The sequence below is a fragment of the Martes martes genome (genome assembly GCF_963455335.1).
Source record: "Martes martes genome assembly, chromosome: 9".
NCBI lineage: Eukaryota > Metazoa > Chordata > Mammalia > Carnivora > Mustelidae > Martes > Martes martes.
Genome location: NC_137896.1, coordinates 1,354,474 through 1,370,527, shown reverse-complemented (window position 1 = coordinate 1,370,527; position 16,054 = coordinate 1,354,474). Strand labels below are relative to the sequence as shown.

General features: G+C 65.6%; 1 protein-coding gene across 5 annotated transcripts; it reads right to left on the bottom strand.

The window, feature by feature from the left end:
• Nucleotides 1-3,993: 3,993 nt before the first annotated feature.
• Nucleotides 3,994-15,415, bottom strand: GATA5 (GATA binding protein 5). 5 transcript variants are annotated; one of them, XR_013967449.1, is made up of 7 exons: nucleotides 14,786-15,010; nucleotides 14,048-14,612; nucleotides 12,705-12,880; nucleotides 6,614-6,739; nucleotides 6,107-6,194; nucleotides 5,684-5,846; nucleotides 3,994-5,342 (listed from the first exon to the last, which is right to left on the bottom strand). XR_013967449.1 is itself a non-coding variant. In XM_080814099.1 (7 exons), exons 2-7 carry the CDS (start codon nucleotides 14,589-14,591, stop codon nucleotides 5,187-5,189), a joined length of 1,215 nt encoding a protein of 404 aa, XP_080670225.1. In that variant the 5' UTR covers nucleotides 14,592-14,612; nucleotides 14,786-15,010; the 3' UTR covers nucleotides 3,994-5,186. The 5 variants fall into 5 exon arrangements, 4 of the variants coding, with proteins under 4 accessions (XP_080670225.1, XP_080670224.1, XP_080670223.1 ...); XM_080814099.1 differs by having other exon boundaries at nucleotides 5,684-5,808; XM_080814098.1 differs by lacking the exon at nucleotides 14,786-15,010 and adding an exon at nucleotides 15,337-15,415 and having other exon boundaries at nucleotides 3,994-5,808.
• Nucleotides 15,416-16,054: the final 639 nt, after the last annotated feature.

Genomic DNA, 16,054 nt, shown 5'->3' with positions numbered 1-16,054 from the left:
TTTAGAAGAAGCCACGACGCGTCAGCACCCTCAGGAGCTCGATCTCAAAGGCTCCATCTACACCACCTCTCCGTCGCCTCGCCCACCCCGCTTCTCGAGCACACGGGGTGTCTTCCTCGTGCAAGCGCAGCCCCGGCAGTGAGGACGGCTCTGCTTAGAGAGACCTCCTGGCACGGCCTGAGGGAGACTTCCTGGAGGAGGCCGCACAGAGGGTTTTGACCCCCATGTGTGTGTCACCAGTTAGGCCCACAGAGCACTGGGGTCTGAGGGAAGAGCATGTGCAAAGGCCCAGACGCATGGTGGGTTTGGATGCTGGCGGGTGTTCCTTGTCCCTAAGAGTGGACGTGAGTGTGGGGAAGGGAAGCCCTGAGGTCACGGGGCGGTCAGCATTTTGGTCAGCTGGGCCGTTGCTGGGCTGCTACCTGGGCTGAGTGTTTGGAAACAAAGAAGAAACAGGCCCAGATTTGCATCATGGAAAATCTGAGCTTTGGGCCAAGTGGAGGGGTGGAGGATGGGCAGCTGGATGGGAGGGCCCGATGGCCAGGAGGACCTGGCTGAGGATTCTCCAGAGACCATGGGGTCGCAGGACTTGTGGGGTGCGACTCCCAGACAGGGAGGCCCGGAGTCGCCCCGTGCAGGCGCTGAGCTCCTCTATGGCCTGCTGGCTCCGGGGCGGTGGGGAAGGAAAGCCGCTCGCCAGGAAGGGAAAAGCCCAGATTCCTCAGTGCATCCTGCCCCAGAGTCCAGCGTGGAGGCCTGCTCTGGCCTCCTGTCCTCCCACCACCCGCCTCCCTCCCCCAGGCCCCAGCACGGCCAGACGCCGTCCACCAGCGGTGCCGAGAGCCCTTTATCAGATAATAAATAAGGCGGCTGGAGCCGTCCGTGTCAACATCTTGGCGGGCGTCGCAGGGCATTGGGGGGGGGGCTGCCTGCCATGGCCTCCGAGTGGTCGTCAGCCTGGCCACCCCCACCCTGGCTCCAGCAGGACTGTGGGGCTCAGCCAGCCCCCTCCCCTTTGGGGCCGGTTCAGCGTCTGCCCAAATGCACACGGGAGGAAAGTTGGGGACCCCTGGCGCCACAGCCACGCAGCCTGGGGGGCACCTGGTCTCTGGGCCTCCGTTAGCCAAATGGGGTCCACTTGGGGGCTGGGACCCCGAGGTCTGGCCGTCCTCTGTCTGAGCGCCTGTCCGCACGCCCTGGAGCCTGGCTGCCCGGGCCGCCACAAGTCGTCCGCAGTCTGCGGCAGAGGAAGGCAGCAAGACGCTATAAAGCCATCGTCCCGTCCCTGGAGACGGCGGCCGGCTGTGTCTGGTGGCAGGATGGTCTGTGTTTGATGATGGTGACAGCAGCAACTGTTCTCTTCTAAGAAATGTCCTTGTTTGGTCAAATACAAAGTTGGTTCCCTGTGCTGCTTACCCCGAAGGGCCGTCTTCCCTTCTCAAGAAGCACGGTCCGTTTTTCAGACGAGCGCCTTAGAGAATTTGCGCCCGTTTGTCAATGAGCTGTCTCTGGTGGTAGCCCGGGCCCCCCTGGGCCCCCGGAAGCCCTCGGGTCCCGCCCAGCTGCACACGGGGCCCCAGGCTGTGCCGCTGGGGTGACGCTGAGGCAGGTGACTGAGGAGGCTCCAGGTGAGGCAGCACCAGGGCCCGAGGGTACAAACGTGTACCCTGGGGTGGGCACTGAATGCAGGGTGAGCCTCGGCCGCTGCTGTCACCGAGCTGGCCGCGTCCCTGATGACCTGGGGGTGGGGTCCCCACGGAGCCCTGCCAGGTGTCACTGGGGGCTTCGGCCTGCGGCTCTGTTCCTGCAGGGGAGTGTTAGGGCTCTGAGTGGGTGGGGGGAGGGAACCAGCTGAAGGGACCCGGGCTGTCCCCCCTCCTCCTACACCTTGGGTCTCAGTGTCTCAACCCTCTTTTCTCGGGGGTCCTCTCCTTGCTTCGAAGCACCCAGGAAGAACCCCGCGGGGGCTCAGGGGACACCTTCTGTGCCGGGACCGTGGCAAGATCGAGGGTCCCTGCTCCGCCTGGGAAGGTGATGGGAAGCGAGCCCGCGGTCAGCCAGCACACGAGGGCCCCCGTTCGTGTCCTGAACTTGCCAGAGCGGCCGCGCTGCCCACGCCGCCAGCCTCCCCCACTCGTCCGGTCGTTTATGGCCCGCGGGCAGGGCTGGGGGGGGCTGGCGGGAGGAAGAGCTGGGGGAAGGGGGGGTGCCGGCAGCTATATTAAGGCTCTGGGTCCTGACAGCTTCCGGCGCTAAAGGGGCACTGGGGAAAAGGCTTAAATTAGCAGCAACACCCATGCCCAGAGGTGGGGCGCCCGGCCCACCTCATCCTGGGCACGACACATTTAAAAAATGACAAAAACAGGGAGGAAGTCACTGCTTCCTTCCTTCTTTGTCAACCCTCCCCCTCCCTGTCAAGGACCCCTCTTCACAGGCTGGGCGCCTGGGGGCCGGGGCACCCAGCTGCTCCTGTGGGGACCCTACCTGTCCTACAGTGGACACCTCCAGGAAGCCTCCTTGGGTTGGGCAGTGGAGAACGCTGCTTCGGTACACCAGGGACTGCCAGGCCTGGACCAGTTGTGTGCCTGTGTGGATCCCAGACCTGGCACAGGCACATGGCGTCCTCCTCGACCTACAGGTGGGGGACCCAAGGCTCTACCAGAAGCGCTGGGTCCGAGTGGCGGCTCTGTGAGGGCTGTGTTGTCCCCTCCATGCCCAGGCCCTGATGTGCTGCCATGTGGTCCTTGAGGGTGCTCTGTGGCCCCCCCATCTCCTGCTTCTTGTCTCCTTCACTCTGGGGCCCATCACCCTCTCCTGGAGCCCAAGGAAGGGCTGGGCGGGGCGGGGCAGGAGGACAGCTGCGTCCCTCCCCACAGCTGCTTGGGGCCGGCTGGGCAGAGGAGGGCACTGCCACCTGGTTCTCTCAAAGGGACAATCTGGCTCTCGTACTTGGGGACCCAGGGCCCTGGCAGGGTGGGAAGGGGCTCTGCAGACAGGTGGGAAGGGGGGTGCCCTGCCCCGCCGGGTGGCTGCTTACCCCTCTGCCTCACCTGCTCCCTTCTGAGTGGTCTCCCGGGAATGGTAGCCCAGGACCTGTGGGCACAGAGACGAGATGGCAGCAAGCTCCCCACAGCCTGGGACAGAGGTGTGATGTCCGGGCCGAGCCGCGTCCCCCCGACACGTCCGCCCACAGGCAAAACCCTGCAGGCACAACTCTGTTCCCCCTCCCCTGCCCAGTCTGCTTTCTGAAAGTGCTGGCTGTGACCCGTGAGACGGACTGCACCCCGGGGGTTCTCCTCCACAGCCTGGCCTGGGCCACGCGGTTCCCAATGTGGCTCTGCAGGCACCCTAGGTGCTGGCCATCATGCAGGCTCCTGGGTCCCAAGAGTCTGCATTTAACAGGCCTATTGGTTCACCCAGATCTGGGTGGCCCCCGATGAAGCCCTCCGTGTAGGGGGGTGGGGGTCCTGACTCACAGAGGGGGCCAAGGCCCCGATGTTAGTGACTTTCTGTGGACATCCAGAAGGTGAGAGGTGCCAGCACCTGGCCTGCCTGGGGGCCCAACTCATGCCTTGTGTCCCCCGGGCTCATCCCAACACTGCCTGACTGTCCGATGACCTGCCGTGAGGAGCATGAGAGCTACATGGGGACACGGGCTCCCAGTGCCCCAAACCACATCTTGGTCCCTGTCCCCTCACCACCGGCCGATGCAGCAGTACGAGGCAGGGCAGCGCCCCAAACCCCTGTCCACCTGACCCGGGAGCGAGGACCTCTCCAAGTGTGGGCGTCCAGCTGACCTCGGGTTCCTCCCCCAGGCTGGCAGGCGACCTCGAAGGCCCTGTGCTTAAGGGACTCCTGATCCACTCGGAGTGGCCAGTGAGGTCCAGAAGACCAACGTGTGGAGACGGCCCAACTGAGTGCCAGACCGGGGGCTGACCTGGCCTGCAGGGACGGGGCTGGAAAACCTCATAGGCATTTGGGAAAAGGAAATGTAAAATCAATGTCTTTATTTTACATTTTTTTCTCAAGGCATCATTTGTCTTTGATTAAAAAAAAAAAAAAAGACAAGGTTACATGTGAATTGTGGAGCTCAAACTCCAGGTGCCCGCTCAGGACAGACAGACAGACGGACCCATTCTGGAAGCTGGCACTCGCAGCTTCTCCAGCCGGCTCGTGGTGCAGCCGCCGAGCAGAAGCGAGGATGTGGCCCCTTGGCCTGGTGAGCCCCACTCCCACCCCTCCCTGTCGCCTCCCTGGCTCCCGCGGGCAGAGCTGTCTCCTGCCAGCACGACCTGCTGATCTGTCACCCCACTCCGGGGGGGGAGGGCTTCTGTAAGTAAAGCGGCGCTATTAACAATTCCACTGGGGCAACAAATGAAGCTGGATTGACCCCAGGTGAGCCAGGACATGTGGTCACCCGGCCACTGGCTCTGACAGAGCCTGTGAGGTCAGCACGGGGCCCCAGGTCCTGTACTCTGCCTGTCAGAAATGGTCACAACACACAGATTCAGTCAGGATGAGGACCCTTACTGCCCCCTTTGGGAAAACCATCCAAATAAATACACAAGTAAATGATGACTACAGTGTGAGTGGCGTGCCCTTGGGGTGGCATCCTGGTACAGTGCACGACCTACACATCTGTCCCTGGCAGTCCTTCACTCATAGGAGGGTCAGTTCTCCGTGCCGTAGCCCTATCCATCAGATGAGAGAAAGGGACAGATCCTGAGGCTCGAGGTGGTGTCATGTCCAGCCGCTCCCGTCATTCACGTTGTGGGCCTGACCTCAGCATTTCATTTGTGATCCTGGTTTCATAGTAGGAGGCTGGGGTTTTTCCCAACTTCTGTAATGTGTAAACATGGCGATGGCAAATGTTGACAAGAGAACTCAAGTTGGCAATGGGCGCCCCAGGTCAGCCTCGGCTGCAGTGGCCGGGCCAGACCCGGCACGGCATCTGGGAGAGTCCCCTGCGGTCTGCGGCGGGGGCTCAGGCCCTTCTCTTCAGCCTTCCTCCTGCTCTGGGGCCCGACCGCTGTCTGTACAGAGGCCTCCCCCTCACCGTGGCGAGGGATGCCCAGCGCCTCAAGGTCCCACTGGCTTGTCTCTTCTGGTGGGTGGGCCCGGTGAGCTCTCTCCGCTGTGCTGGACCCCAACAGGCAGTGAGATGGGTCTGTTGGGTGCCCGGGGACCTAGGCCAAGGCCAGCGCACACCAGGCCTCCTGGCGCAGGGCCCCGCCGAGGCCAGCCTGGGGGCCCAGGGCTGCGGACGGGAGGGCAAAGTCCTCGGGCTCGAATTTGAACTCCAAGTGGCTGGGGGCCGGGGGGTCGTCCGCCTGGCTGGAGGCCTGGAGCGAGAGCAGGGGGTTAGGGTGTGCAGGAACAGGAATGACCAGCTGGCCTCGCTTGGGAAAGGAGCCCGCACGACCGGGCCATTTGCCGTAAGGGGCCTCCACAGGGATAGGGTGGGGGCCTCCTTGCGATGGGCAGGATCACATGCGCGGCTCGAAGCCCGGCGTCGGCTGCAGGTCAGCTGCTGGTACCAGTGACCACCTGTGTGCCCAGCCCTGCCCTCCTGGGAGAGGCCATGAGGGCTGAGATGGGGTCTGACCTGGTCGGGGAGTTGGGGTTCCTTGAGGAGTAGCCGGGAGCCAGTTCTGGGCACCCCACTCCACCCCACCTGCCTTACCTGGGAGGCGACGCTGGACCCAGGACATGAAGGGGACGCCAGGCTGGGTTTGGGTTTCAAAGCAGCTGCTGGGCTCTCAGGGCCTGGGACGGAGGGCTGCGAGGCTGTGCTGTTTGCTGGGCATCCTGGAAGGTGGGGCGTTTACAGAAGCTGCCAGACCGAGCTGCACGGGCCAGTTAATGAGAGGGCCTGGGTGTGGCATCCTCAGCCTGCCCTCCTGCCCCAGCTGGGTGGCCCCACACCACCGCCCCCAGGCCAGACGCGACCCGGGCAGAGTCGGCGTATCTGCACTTCGGGAGGACAGTGCTTGAGCCCAACATGTAACTGTCTAACGGGAGAGTCTGAGTCGCTTGCAGTGACTCCACGGGGCGAGGCCGGGGACCGGGCTCCCTCCCGCGTCCCGCCAGGCCCCGCCCCACGCACCTGAGGAGCTCTTGGTCCCCACAGCGCTCTTGGGTTTCCGCTTCCGAGTCTGGATACTTTCCTTCTTCATCGCCAGAGGCCGCGGCACCTGGCAGGGGCGGGCGGGGCAAGCAGGGGCGGGTGGCTAGTCCCGCCGCTGCTCATCCCCAGGCCCCTCGCACGGCCACGGGCCCTCGTGTCAGCCCGTGGAGCCACTCAGGGAGCCGAGCGGGTCCTCAGAGCCCCATCTGGGGAGCAGCTGGCCCTGGCGTGGCCCCTTCCTCCAGGCAGGGCGGGCAGGAGCCGGTCCACGCCCGAACCCCACAGAGCTGTAGGGGTGCAGACACCACACCAGGGGGCCTAGCCCCCGTCCCGGGCTGAGCCGGGGGTCGGGGGGGCAGACAGTAACCGCAGAGGCGCGGGCAGTGGGTGGTGGCCACGTGGGAAGCACGCTCTGCCCCTCCCTGCCTCCCAGCAGCCGCGCCCCCCTGAGCCCCCCGCGCCCCCGCGCCCCCCGCGCCCGCTCACCCCGTGCAGCTTCATGTAGAGGCCGCAGGCGTTGCACACCGGCTCCCCGTCCGCGTTGCGCCGCCACAGCGTCGTCGTGGTCGTGTGGCAGTTGGTGCAGCAGAGGCCCGCACGGCGGGACGAGGACTGTGGACGGGGGGAGGCCGGTGTGAGCGGGGGCCCTGGGCTCCACCAGCGGCACTCAGGACAGACCTGCAGCCAGTCTGGGACCACGTGGGGCCGGGCAAGGAGGCTTCGGGGCGCCAAGGCCGTCAGGTCGGCCCCACAGGGACCGCCCGCACTCCTTGGAGCTTTGACTCCCTGCACCTTGAACCGTGGGACAGGTCACTTCTCCACTCTGGGCCTCAGTATCCCCCCCAGTAAAAAGGGGTGAGAACAGACCCAGCACTCCCGGGGTCAGGACCCCATGAAGAACCCGACACAAACAGCTTTCTGGTGCTCTCTCTTTTTCGAGGCCAACGCGGCTTCACCCCAGGCTGCTGGAGCAGAACCCCCACCCCCGGGCCACAGGGTCCCCCCTGGAGCTCCGGCCCCAGGCTAAGCAGGCAGGGCACCCGCCTTCCAAGACAGGACCTAGAGCAAGCGCTCAGCTCAAGCCCTCCCCAGCAGGCGGCAGGCTGAAGACACCAGGCCGGGCCACACCTCCCTCGTGCTCCTGTCCCCATCCAGAACTTTCCTGAGGCCCTGACATTCCAAAGGCCTCCCTCCTTCCCACGTCTCCCTGCAGCACTGACCCCCAATTCTGCAGGTCTCATCGGGCCAGAGATCTCAGACCTTTCTGCACTTGGGGGCCTGGCAAGGACCAGACGCCACCAGCTCCAGGGACTCTGAGAGAGTGGCTCATTCGGGGCTTAGCAGTCTGGGGCTAGAAAGGCTTGGGACGGGGCTCTGCCAAGCTGGCCGGCTGGGGTGGGCCTGACACAGGGGCTCTCCCACCTGCTCAGGATTCCGTGAGCGGCCAGAGCCCAGCCTGCCTCTCTGTGTTGGATGGGTTGGGTCACTTGCACTCTGGGACCTCCAGGCTGGGGTGCCAGCCTCCTCCCCCCCGCCCCGGAGGCACTTCAGACCTCGGACTCAGACCCTTCCCTGTGCCCCTCCGCACAGCCTGGCAGCTCCAACCTGCCCAGACCCCAGGCTTCCTCTTCAGGGAGCACTACTGTCTTGTCCTCACCTCCCGTCCCGGCTCTCAGGTGTCTGAACCCGCCCAACCGCTCCCCCCACGTGCACTCAGGCCCCAGTCTAGGTCCTTGGCCCCGCACCCGGACCACGGCGGTGGGACACGGGGTCTCTGACCATCGTCCCCATGGCACCGGGGTCAGACTGGGCCACATCTGACCCGATGTTTCAGTGGCGTCCTGGGGCACCAGGACAGAAGCCCACGAGGACCTTTTATCCAAATCATCCCAGCGATGTATTTCCTCTTCTTGGGGTTCTCCAGGACGGAGCTGGGGGTCCATCAATGGTAAGGGGGCCAAACGCAGCCACAAAAGGAACGTGCCCTGGGTTAGGAGTGGCGGACGGGGACCAGGCTCAGCCTCCCCATCTTTCAACAGTCTCTAGGATCCTTCCTTCTGCAGCGGCTGAGTGTGGCCAGCCCTGCCAACCAGCTCCTGCCCACCCCTTTCCCCAGGCTGTGGTCAGCTGGTCGAGGGCACAGGCCTGCCCCCAGGAATGGCCAGGAGGGAGAGCAGGAGCCCGTCCCAAGCCCTCTTCCCAGCCACTACCAAGAAAACTCAAGACATGAAAATGCCTCCTTGCCCTCCGTTCCCCTCTCCTTCCAGCTGTGGGCAGCTGCCGTGGGCTCCGGAGAGCTCTACGCTGTTCAGCGGAAGGCTTGGCCTCCAGGTTCCAGCCAGGACTCTGCCCCGGGCTCCGGGACAAAAGGGCCAAAAGGGAAGGAAGGGACGAGGCCTTGGAGACTCTAGAGGAACACCGGGCCAAGCCTGTGGCCCTGACTGGGGAAACCTCATCCTGATGTCTAGCCTCCCAGGGATCCCCAGCTGCCTCCCCAGGAGCACCTGGGGCTGGGACTCACGCAGGAGCGTGAGTGGACAAAACTGGTGCCCAGCTCAGGCCCTAGCAGGACCGGAAGGGAAATGGTGGCCGCAGCCTCCGCCAGACAGCGCATGTGCTCGTAGGCAGGAGGGAGCTCCGGACCCTGAGTCGACCAGGGTCTCCAGCCTGTCCTTGCCTATAAAGCAGCAGCTTTCGCTGGACATGATCTGGGTGTCCTCTCCCTGTCCTGTCCCCATCCCTGCCCTGTCCCTCTCTCCCATCTGTCTCCGGGTGCCAGGAACTATTATGCACACAGCCAGCTCCCCGGCCCTCACGAGGCGGGGTCCCTGCCGCCCACAGGCCATCCTCCTTCCTACAGTGGGAGAAGGCCCCGGGACCTGCCCCAGGCCCCAGGCCGCCCAGCTCCATGTGAACTTCGGACAAGCGGCAAGCCCAAGTTTGCCTCCACGCGGTATTTGGGACCTACTTCCGCTAAAATCCTAGTTGCGGTTTGTCTGAGATCCCCATCTACCCGAGTGTGCGGTATTCGAGTCCGGCGAGGTGCCCCCTTCCGCTGTGCCTCCGCTCTCCTCATCCCGCCGGGACCCTCAAGCCCTCACCAGGCCTTGCTCCCTGCCAGCCCGCCTTCCGCAAAAACTGCACCTGTCAGCCCCTTGTCACCAAGTCCTTCCTATACACACACACTGGCCTGCGCGGACGTGCGCACGCCGAGCCTTGAACACCAGGGCTACTTTTCACTGGCACTCGCGAGCACACACACTCAGGCTCGCGTGCCCCTCCCACAAATGTCCCACGCGTCTCAGAGAAGGAGAGCCACGGGCGCCCCGAGACACAGGTGTGCAGGCGGCGGGTGTGCGCGCAGCAGCCCCAGCGGCTCATGACGTCACTCTGCACCCTGGCAGTGCGAGGGAGATGGTGGGAACCCGGGTGAGGAGTGAATTATTTTTTAGTGAACATAAATTAAAATTAAGACAATGGAAAAAATTTTCAAAGTGTTTGCTCCTTTCTATTTCCTCTCCCGTCATCGGGTTGCGCCGTCCGCAAGGGACACGGAGGTGGGAGGCGCCGGGTGGACAGAACCTCCTCCCTCCGCTGAGCACACGTCCCCGCTGCGTCCCCGCCGCCGTGCCTCCCGTCTCCGCCGGTCCTCGCTCGCTGCCCGGAGGAGCAGCCGCGCTCAGGGCCCCCTTGCTGCCGGGCCTCCTCTGGCTGAATTTCGTCTTTTTTTTTGGTCTGTTCTTTTCAAAAGAAGTTAAACTTCAAAGTCTGCTCGCTGCACCCGAGAGCTGCCCCAAGCTCCAGGCCCTGCCCCCGCCGGATTCAACAGAAGAACTGGGGGCGCTGGGCAGTGCAGAGCCAGGGGCAGGGCCTGCGGAGGGCGAGGGGCAGGGGGCTGGCCGCGCAGCTTGCAGGGGTGAGGCGAGCCTGAAGCGGGGTGGTGGTGGGGGGAGTAAGCACCTCGGCTCGCAGAAAATGGCCCAATTTGGAGCGGGTCCTCCCACACTCTTGGAAAAGAGCACATGGTGGACACTTTACCCGGTAACGCCTGTCCCCTGCTGTTCAAGGGCGAACCGAGCCAGGGACGAGAGTCTGTGAGGCGGGCCACGCGGGAAGGAAAACCCAGGGTCCTCGTCAAGGCCTGGATTCGCTGGGCGAAGGCTGCCGGGCCCCATGCGGCACTGGCCACTTCCCGGAGCTGGCGTCAGCGGTCCCCTGGCCTTGGCTGCAGGGCTCTGGCGTGCAGGGGGGGGCGGTGTGCCAGGGGCTCTAGAGCACTTGGCCACGCAAGCGGGCACGCAGCCGTCTGCAGAACCACCTCAACTACCCACTCGTCCACACCGACAAAAGCCTCGGGTCAAAGGTTTCTGCCTGCACCGAGGATACATGCGGGACGCAAAGGGCAGAAGGGATAAGAGCTCTTGCTGGGAGGGGGACGCTTGCTTGTTACTGACGGCCTTCTAGAACTGTTTTAGTCGTTTAAAAGGAGGTTGGGACAATTGTCTCCCTGGGCATCCGTTCTGGCCACACGTGAGGGAGCGTGAGGCACTGGTGGGGGCAAGTCTGGGGCCACTGGCCAGTCCCCCATGGAAGGGAGCCCTGTGGGCCGGGCTCTGGTCCCAGCACTCTCTGAGAACCTCCGAGTTTCCGCGTGAGCCTGGCCCCACTGGGACCGGCCGCGGGGACGTGGCGGGGCAGCCCTCCTGACTGCCGAGCAGGAACCCAGAAACAAACCAGAGGAAACCGTTCGGGCAGCTCTGTGAACACCCCCATGGCCCCCAGTCCCACTTGGCAAACACTTCCCAGGTATGTTCTGCACTTAGATCTGCCTGGACAGGGACACAGGGCACGGGGCTGTCCACCCTCCGAGGCCTACGGTCTTGGGGAGATCGGCGGCACGAAGGGGCTCTTCCCCAGGAAGCGTCTTAAAGCTACATTCTCCATGTCCCCTGACTAGCAGGCAGAGACCTCACCAGGCTAGACGCTGTGTCCTCTGCAGTCCCCTGAGCGGGCCGAGGCCCAAACGCCCTGCCTCATTTGATCTTTATAGCACAGCACGGGGAGGTGTGTGTGTGCGGAAGGGGCTGGGCCGGGAGACCCAGGACAGGGCCAGCAGGCTCCTGGGGAGCGGACTGTGCATGGGAGCGAGAGGCGGGCAGTCCTGGCTGGAGCCCGGGGCCCTCCGAGGGTCTCTGAGCCCCGGGGGTCATCACCCGGCAGTTACAAAGGTAACCACCTCGACACCTACGTGGCTATCTCACCCCCAGGCCAGGACCTTCTGCAGGGAGGGGAGCCCTGTGAGGGGTGGGGGACAAAGGCAGGGAGGCCCCACACCTTTCCCTGTTTACCAGTGTGTCCCCCTGGGAGAGAGTGGATGGAGCGGCCGGCCTGCGGCTGGGGCTGCGGTCCCCCAGGACGCTTCTGCTCTCAGCCTCAGTTTCCCTCTCGGTGAGGGCGACATCAGATGCCAAGCTGCGGCCCATGGCGGGTCAGGGGGCATGACCACGGGGGCAGGGATAGAAGTGAGGGGGCGACATGCATTCTGAGTTACCCCAGGAGGCACAGTGCGGTGGAGGGTAGTTGGGGGGCCCCCAAATGCCAGGCTAGATCAGGGGAGAAAAATGGTGGTTTCCCCCAAACAGCCTGAGTCACTCCTGCTTCCCGCCTGCCTGGTCAGGGGCCTGGAAGGGTGGGGGGCTCTGGAGGCCAAGGAGTTGCTTTTCCAGTAAAGTCGGGCTCCTGAGGACCATGCAGACCCGGGGGTTGGGGGGACCAGCCCCCTCATCCTCACTGGTCCCAGGCACCAGAACCGGCCAGAACCAGCCGACTGGCCCTGAAAGGGTTCATGGGTTCATACCAGCACGAGACCAGAAGGGGAAGCACCCCCAGAAACAGCCCTGCCCAGACCTCAGACCCCGGAGCGGCTGGGCCTCGTGAACTCCAGACAGCAAACAAAGCGGGCTCTTGCTCTCAACGGAGTCCGCGAACACCCGAGTTTGCCCGTGGGACGGTGTGCGATACAGTAACTTTAAACCCTTACGCAGCTGCCGGGGACTCTGCCCTGCTGGGGGCAAAAGTCGAGCTCCCAGTCCCCCACTTTGCACCCCGCCACACGCCAGAAGAAAACAAAAGTGAAAACAGTTCTGCGCCTTGAACAACCCTAACCCAGTCTCAGCCCCATCCACCTGGTACAGGGTAGAACGTGCTCCCCAAGAGGCAGGGCCCCAAGACGCCCCCTGCACAGGATTTCAGCTGCCTCCAGCAAAGCAGCACCTTCCCCCCCAGCCCCCAGCCCCATGCCTGGGCCCAGTCACCTTGTGCCCCTGCCACCGTGGGAGCCCCAGGGCGGAGCCCCGCAGGCCAGCTGGGACCCAGGTTGTGCCCCTCTGTCCCTGTCGGTGGAGCCGCGGGGCAGGTCCTGCCGTGGGTCCTGGGCCTCCAGGCTCCCCAGCGCACTCCCAGGGTCACCGACCCAAGGGAAGCCAAGCTGCCCCCCCCCCCAGTTCCTGCACTTCCCAGCTCCACACCCCGCTTGCGCAGGGACTCCGCGGCCGCTCGGGCCTGGCCGCACACTCACCAGGCGCTTCTGCGGGCGCACGAGCGGCCGGTTGACGCCATTCATCTTGTGGTAGAGGCCACAGGCATTGCACAAGTAGTGGCCGGTGCCATCACGACGCCACAGCGGTGTGGACAGGGCCCCGCAGTTGACGCACTCGCGACCCTCACCGGGGAGCTCTTCCAAGAAGTCCGACACTGCGGGGACGGGCAGCTCGTGGGCCGGGGCTCTGGCCTCCCCCAAGCCCGCGGGTCCGCAGCTGCGTTTCCTTGTTTGGTGTGAACCTCGAGTTTATTGTATTTCAAAATTGATTGTATCTGATTTTAACTCTTAACTTTACACACAATAAAGCTTGTGCCAGATTAAAAAGAACTGCTGGGTTTGCCCTCCGAAGGGCGGGAAGGGGGGGGGAGGTTAACAAGTCAAACCTCAGGGTGCACAGCAGGGGAGCCCCCACCCGAACTGGGGTGTAATTTCCGTCCCCAGGGGAGGCAGGAGCGGCCTTGTTCTCAGCAACGTTCACAAGGGTCCGTGGTGGTGGCGCTGAGGGCACAGGGACATCCCACTGGGGCTGGGGGCCCTTCACTGTCAGCTTCACGGTGGGGGCAACCCTGTCGCCACCAGGGGCCCACGCGGGGGGAGGGGGACGGCAGGGGCACTGGGCCAGGCACTCTGTGGGGGTGGGGGGGATCAGTCATTGTGGGGACACCCTGGGCTCCGGGGGAGGTGACCCCGTTTCCTGCGTGGAGAAGCCAGCGAGGGCCAAAGGCCCACAAAGGAGAGTGGGCCAGTGAGGCCTCCTCCAGCCTCGAAGCAGGACCCGGTCCCTTGGGCAGCACACGCGGGTCAGCGCGGCCGTCCGTGTTTGGCCGCAGGGGTGAGACAGGGTTCGCAGAGTCGGAGACTCACAGTCGAGGTGGGGCAGATCTCCGCTTTCCAGGCTTTCCAGGCCCGGAATCCGATTATCCAAATTTATACCCCAGGGGAGCAATTGAAACCGGGTCTCAAATTAGAATATGTAAACATTCTAGAATAGAGATGGATGTGGCAGCTTACTTACATAAACCAGTATTTTGAGTTTTATAAAAATCACTTCCAAAACTTTTCCTAAGAGCATCTAGGAGGTAGGCTCTAAATTGGCACGATCTGGAATGGGGAGCTCAGGTGAATGAAAGGTAGAAACACTTCGTTAGGAAGGTGTCAGGGTTCAGGACCCGTGTTTTTCAGCTCAAGGAGCGCGAGAGTGTGGCGGAGATCGCCGTCTGCCTGGGTGTACATGTTCCCGCAGTTCTGGGCCCCGCAGGGAAGCGATCAGAGGGTGCGCCCTCGCCCCTGAGGGGCCAGTACCCCAGTCTCGCACTCACCGAAGGAGGCTCTGCGGCCGGGGAGGCCAGCCGGTGGGCTCTGGAGGCCATGCAGGACGCTGCCTTCGAAGGGTCCCGGGGTCCAGGACGGGGCCACCTCGGTGCTCACATAGGCGGGGTAGGCGGTCGGGTACGAGGCGCTCACTGGCCGCCCGAGCGGCGCGGGGTACTGCTCGCGCGCCAGCAGCGCGCCCTGGTAGGCGCCACCGTCCCGGGTCGCTGCGCCGCCACCGCCGCCGGGCCCCGGGGTGCTGTGCGGGAAGGGGAAGGCGGTGGCTCCGGGCGGCTGAGCGGCCGGTGGGTGCGGGCTGCCGGAGCCGAAGGCTGATGAGTCTGCGGCCGCCGCCTGCGCCCAGCCGGGGTGCGCGGCCAGCCCCGGGGCCTGCGGGCCCGGCTCACACGCCGGCAGGTAGGGCAGCATGGAGGGGACGCGCGCGGGCGGCACGAACACCGGGGAGCCGGCACCTGGCGCGTGCAGAAAGGCGCCCGAGTCCGCGTAGGCGGCCTGGCCGGGGCTCGGGGCCAGCGCCAGGCTCTGGTACATCTTCCCCGCCGTGGCCTTGACCTGCAGGGAAGAGCGACGGCCGTCGAGTTCGCGGCCGCTGTGCACCCCGGCCGGCGTCTGAGCTCGTGCCGCGGGGCCCCCTCCGCAGCCGGCCGCGGGGTCAGAACGGCGGGGCGCCGTGGCCCCGAGCGGCCGGCGGGACAGCCTGGCGCAGCCGCCCCCGCCGAGCTCACCTCCTCCACGGCCGGGCCTCGGAGCTTCCCGGGGTGGGCTCGGCGGGGCCGAGAGGGAGCGGCCGCGCGTCCGCGGGGCCTGGGCGCGGGGCCCCGCCGCGCTGGGAGCGGGCGCCGGGCGGGACCGGGGCTCTCCCGCGGAGGGCGCGGCGGTGTCTGCGGGCCGGCGACAAGCGGGCCGGAGACTGGGAGCCCCGGGCGGCGCAGCTCCGCAGGGAGTCCCGGGCGCCCCGCCGCGCCTCCGCGCCGCCCGGCCCGCCCCGGCGCCCCTCCCCTCCCTCCCCTCCCCTCCCCTCCCCTCCCCTCCTCTCCTGCGGGGTCAGCGCTGGGGCTGCGGCCGCCGCGCCACGTGACCCGAGCAGGCCTGGCTCGCGGGGCTCGGCGGGAAAGGGGTCGGGACTCGGGGCGCGGGGCGCCGGGCACCCAGGAGCCCGCCCCGGCTCCGGCGGGCGGGGGGAGGCGGCCGGGCTAGCTGGGACGCGGAAACGTCCCTAAGTTTGTTCGGGGGGACTGAATGCGCACGCCTCCGTCCTCCCCCGCGGGGCTCCCACCGAGGCCGGCCCGGTGTCCGGTGTCCGGTTGGCTTCCTGCGGACGAGCCCGAGAGCCGGTCCGCCGCGCTGCGGCACATGCGGTGGTGGCGCTTGTGCCGCTGGATCCGGGGCCCAGCGCCAGGATCCGGCTCCCACGGGGACGCCCAGCTCGGTGTCCCTGGGCTCCACCCGGGTGCACGAGGGCCACCCCATGCGCGAAGTGCAGCGGGAGTCCCACGGTTCCCCCGTTTCTGACCAAGCAGGGCAACTTCGGGCGCGATCCCAGCGTGGGGGTGGGGGTGGGGTCGCGGGTCCCCGTCGGCAGGCGCGGCCTGGATACCTGGCTGCAGTCCTTTTGCCCCAGGCCCCAGCCCCGCTCCTCGCCTCCGCCCCTAGGTGGGACCTTTCGCTCGGCCCTGGCGGTGGCGCGCAGTGAGGCCGCAGGAAGACCTCCTCCAGGAGCCAGAAATGTGGGATGGGTGGGGGGCCCCCAAGGTCATGGAGGTGCCCCCTGGCATTCCCTGGGTGGACCCCATGGTGGTAGCCCTGAGGCAGAGGGGGCCTCTCTGGGGCCTCCACAGACCCCCAGCTCTCTGAGGGGACAGCTACGGGGGACGCGGGGTGGCGCTGGCTGGGCAGGGCTTGGCTGGGGTGCTGGGGCTGCGAACGTTCTAAGGACCGGGCCCTTAGCCCCTCCCTGGTGGGTGAGACCCCAGGGGCTGTGGGCCTGGGGAGGG